This window comes from Protobothrops mucrosquamatus, unplaced genomic scaffold (assembly GCF_001527695.2).
Source record: "Protobothrops mucrosquamatus isolate PMUCROS unplaced genomic scaffold, P.Mucros_1.0 scaffold15890, whole genome shotgun sequence".
NCBI lineage: Eukaryota > Metazoa > Chordata > Lepidosauria > Squamata > Viperidae > Protobothrops > Protobothrops mucrosquamatus.
This window is the reverse complement of record NW_015401655.1, coordinates 1-4555: the sequence shown is the minus strand read 5'-3', so window position 1 is coordinate 4555 and position 4555 is coordinate 1. Positions and strand designations below refer to the sequence as shown.

General features: G+C 40.4%; 1 protein-coding gene across 1 annotated transcript; it reads left to right on the top strand.

The window, feature by feature from the left end:
• Nucleotides 1–802: 802 nt before the first annotated feature.
• On the top strand, nucleotides 803–4550 carry LOC107301711 (trichohyalin; the record flags this gene model as incomplete). The annotated part of the gene is made up of 2 exons (XM_015830898.1): nucleotides 803–970; nucleotides 3333–4550. A coding segment is annotated over exon 2 (1149 nt), but the record flags the coding sequence as incomplete, so codon positions are not given.
• Between the last annotated feature and the right edge of the window lie 5 nt (nucleotides 4551–4555).

Sequence of the window (4555 nt, the reverse complement as noted above, 5' to 3'; positions counted from 1 at the left end):
TTGTTAACAGGGGGAATGTTCAAGTGGCGCCCTTTTTGTCATACATTTGCTGTCCTGAAAGCCAAAGAAATACTTGCCTGATACCAGCTCTTAAGTGTGCAGTCACAGGGGTAGGCATTTATGATGGGAAAGGTCTCCAATCCACTCCCCTTGCTGTTTTTTCAGTTTGTGGAAGAACACTGAAGAAGGTGTTTAGAAGTTAACTCATGGTGACAAAACAATCAGTTTTCATCCAAGGAAAGTCTCTTGAAAGTTGGTTCAGCCGAAATGAGTTTTGTGCCAATGCATTTTCCAGTCCTTTTAATTGCAATGAGTCTGGAGCTTGAGAGCTCAGGGGGAAAAAAACCATATTGTGTGGTCCTGAGGGAAAAAAAGGTGCTCTCTGTCATAAGAGTTAGTGTTTACAGAGATTCTCAGTCATCCAGGTCATGGTTGTCCCAAAGATGCTTTTTCAAAAGGCAACTGGACTTTCTTTGTCTTTTCTTTGAAGATGTTTTGCTTCTCATCCAAGAAGCTGCTTCAGTTCTGACTGAATGGTAGGGAATGGAAGGGTTTATATTCCTTGCAGTCATCTGGTTGCTAGCTCCCTCTCTCTCTGAGACTTATCAAGGCCATTTGGGGGCACAGGAAGTTATAAAAATAAAGAAGGAAAGCAATAAGAGAAAAACTGCCGAACCTGGCTTTGAATTCATTTCTAGAGTGATTACTGGATTTGGAATTCATTTTGCTTTAAATATAGGATCTCAGCTCTTCCCTTCATTTTTCCTTTTTCTTGGGATTTCTCTAGGTGACCCCTGTCAAAGTGTCATCTCGACCAAAAAGACACCATTCCCCTTCTGGAACCATTGAAACCGTCAACCTTGATGCCATCCCTTTGGCACCCGCTTGCCTGGACAACAGCGCAGCAAAGCACAAACTCTCAGTCAGGCCAAAGAACCAGAGGGTTTCCAAAAAGCACAGATTGTCAAAGGTATTGAATTGATAGCTATGGAGGTCTGAATTTTAGCTGCTGATTTTAAGACACAGAGCACTTCTAACAATATGGCTTAACCTTTGAATCTTTCAGTATTACACTTCAGCTGGTATTCATGGATGTAAATTTACCTCACCCCATTTGGGAGATTTTCTGCCCTGCTATATAGGATGATCATTTCTCAGAAATAAAGTCATAACTGTCAGGTTCTGCTATTTTATTTACTGACTTGCACTCAATATGCTTTTTCCTATTCATCTGTAAAAGAAATGTACATAGACTTAAAAAATGTATATACTATAGAGATAAACGATATTTATACACCATTTAGAAGAGATAATAAAGCGCTAAGGAGGAAACAAAAACGGATTCCTCCACAGCAACCAGCAACCAGATAAGCAGGGATTAACCCCAGACAAACAATCTTAACAGAAAATAATTCCCTAATCAAGGAATTATTAGCATTCCCTAATCCCCCCTATACTGGTAGGGCAAGCTACTATAAATAGGTGGCAAACCCCATTTGCTAGTACTGATTAGTACTAACATTTGGTAGTACTAATTATGTTACCTAGTATGATAATGATAATGAAATGACTGATAATGAAATGACTACAATTAAACCACCAAGCTCAGAGAGTAGCAAGGAGTCCACAGTTCAACCCTGAGCTACAAATATTTTTTGGGAGTGGAGACTTTTATAAATCTGTTGGGCAAAATCGCAAAGAATCTTGAGCAATTTGACAACCCGCAGCTCCGGAGCTGCATGTGGCTCTTTGAGCCTTCTCCTGCGGCTCCCAGCCTCCTCCGCCATTTGCAGAGAGAGAGACAGAGACAGAGAGAGGCACTTGCGCTTCCCTTCTCTCTCTCTCTCTCTCTCTCTCTCTCTCTCTCTCTCTCTCTCTCTCTCTTTCTCTCCCTCCCCTCCCCCCCTCTCTCTCTGTGTTTGTCTGTGTAAAAAAGAGTGGCCTCACGCTGTTCTCGGACAAGCTGACAAGCTTATTGGGCGGGGCTCCTGCCTTTGCTGCGTCTCAACAGGAAGCAGCATATCTCTCTCTCTCTCTCTCTCTCTCTCTCTCTCTCTCTCTCTCTCTCTCTCCTGAGCAGAAGATCGGAGAGAGGAAGGGGGGAGAGAGAGAGGGAGGGAGGGAGAGAGAGAGGAATGAAGGGAGGGGGGAGAGAGAGAGAACTCATGCACAGCAGCCTCTATTTCTTTTTAATTAAACTCTTCAATCAAGTTCCCCCCCCCTTGTGCGCGCGGGCATGTGCGCACAGGTTTTGTGGCTCCCAGTGTTTTCTTTTCTCTGGGAAACTGATCCAAGTGGCTCTTTGAGTGTTTAAGGTTGCCGACCCCTGAGATAAACCTTTATCTTTTGTTATAGATAAATTTGAAGTAGAACAAATTGTACATGTTTTTGGGTGAGAATGAAATGTAATAACAATGACTGATTAGTTCACCAATATTAGTGTATATAATTAACAAGGGTTTTTTCCAGATAAGATATTGTCATCTGCATGTTTTATATCTTATTTCCATTTCACTTCAACATTTACACTACTATACCATTGTCGTCCTGCAGTTCTTTGTGCAAGTATACACCAGAACTGGGAGTCATTCCTTATATCTTTGAATACAAGCTCTTGCCTGTTACGTATCCTGCAACTTTCTTAGATGAATAGTGAATTTCTGAATGGATACATTTTCTAAATGGTAGAATGCTAATTGTTTTCCCCCCCCAAAATAGGTATTTCCATAAATAGCACTTCAAAATGCCTGAAACCTGGATGGAATCAACATGAGACAAATTGCTAGACCTTAATCTATTCTATACATGTTGAAATGTTATATAGAATACATTAACATTGTTGCAATATATGACTAAGTTTTATAAAAGCAAATATAGATAGTCCTTGACTTATGACCACAATTGAGCCCAAAATTTCTGTTGCTAAGTGAGACAGTTGTTAAGTAATTTTGCCCCATTTTACAACTTGTCTTGTTATAGTTGTTAAGTGAATCACTGCAGTTGTTAAGTTTGTACACAGTCCTTAAATGAATCTGGCTTCCTTATTGAGTTTGTTTGTCAGAAGATCACAAAAGGTGATCACATGCACAATGCAACTGTCCTAAATATGCCAAGTGCCCAAATTTTGATCATATGATCATGGGGATGTTGCAACAGTTGTTAGTGTGAAAAGCAGTCATAAATCCCTTTTTACAGTGCCATTATAACTTTGAGTAGTCACTAAATGAACTGTTGTAAGTCGAGGACTACCTGTAATTCATCACAATGAATTATTTAAAATAGGAATGGGATTATAATAGCCTTCTACTTCTATTTTTATTTCCCAATACTAGGAGGTACAAAGTTTAATTGAAACTGACTTTGGACAAGACATCCTAGAATCGCAGGGCACTGAAGATAAAATGACAAAAGATGATAGTTATTACAGACCAGACAAGTTAATCCAGCATGGAGAAATCCAGGAACAGAAAACTGAAGGAAAACGAAAACAAGACCACTGGATAAAACTTGAGGCAGGGAAAAAGGAAGAAATGGCTGAAGTGAAATTCAAAAGCCCTATGGAACACAAAAGATTTCAAGAATTTGAGGGAGTCCAAGGAGAACAAGTAGGGAAAAAACTGCAACTTCAGGAAGAACAACTTTATCAAATGGAAGAGAAAAAAGATCAAGATCATCAGGCAAAAGGCCTAAAAGAACAAGAAAAACAGGGAAGGAATGGAGAAGAGCTTGAAAAATTGCAGGCAGAAATCCCAAACATATCTCAGGATCTTGAGGAACAAAAACAAAGGGATCAAGAACAGGCACAACATGAACTAGAGGCACAAGGACAGCAGGAAGAGCAGAAACCACATGAAGTGGACATGCAACGGCAGAAGGAGAAAAAGAAGAAACAACAAGAACTAGCGGCACAAAGGCAGCAGGGAGAAGCAAAAAGACAGGGTGAACTGGAGGTCCAAAGGCAACAACAGGAAGAAGAAAAGAGACAATTTGAACTGGAGGTCCAAAGACAGCATGAGGAAGAACAAAAGAGACAATGTGAACTACAACTACAAAGACAGTGGGAGGAAGAACAAAAAAGACAATGTGAACTTGAGGTCCAAAGGCAATATCAGGAAGAAGCAAGGAAACAACATGATCTGGAGATTCAAAGACAATGGGAGAGAGAACAAAAGCGACAACGTGAACTAGAAATACAGAGACAGCAGGAGGAAGAAAAGAGACAACGTAAACTAGAACTACAAAGACAACGGGAGGAAGAACAAAAGAAACAACATGAATTAGAACTACAGAAACAACGGGAGGAAGAACAAAAGAGGCAACGTGAACTAGAACTACAGAGACAACGGGAGGAAGAACAAAAGAAAGAACGTCAACTAGAAATACAGAGACAGCTGGAGGAAGAACAAAAGAGACAACGTGAACTAGAACTACAGAGACAATGGGAAGAAGAACAAAAGAGACGACGTGAACTAGAACTACAGAGACAACGGGAGGAAGAACAAAAGAGACAACATGAACTAGAACTACAGAGACAACGGGAAGAAGAACAAAAGAG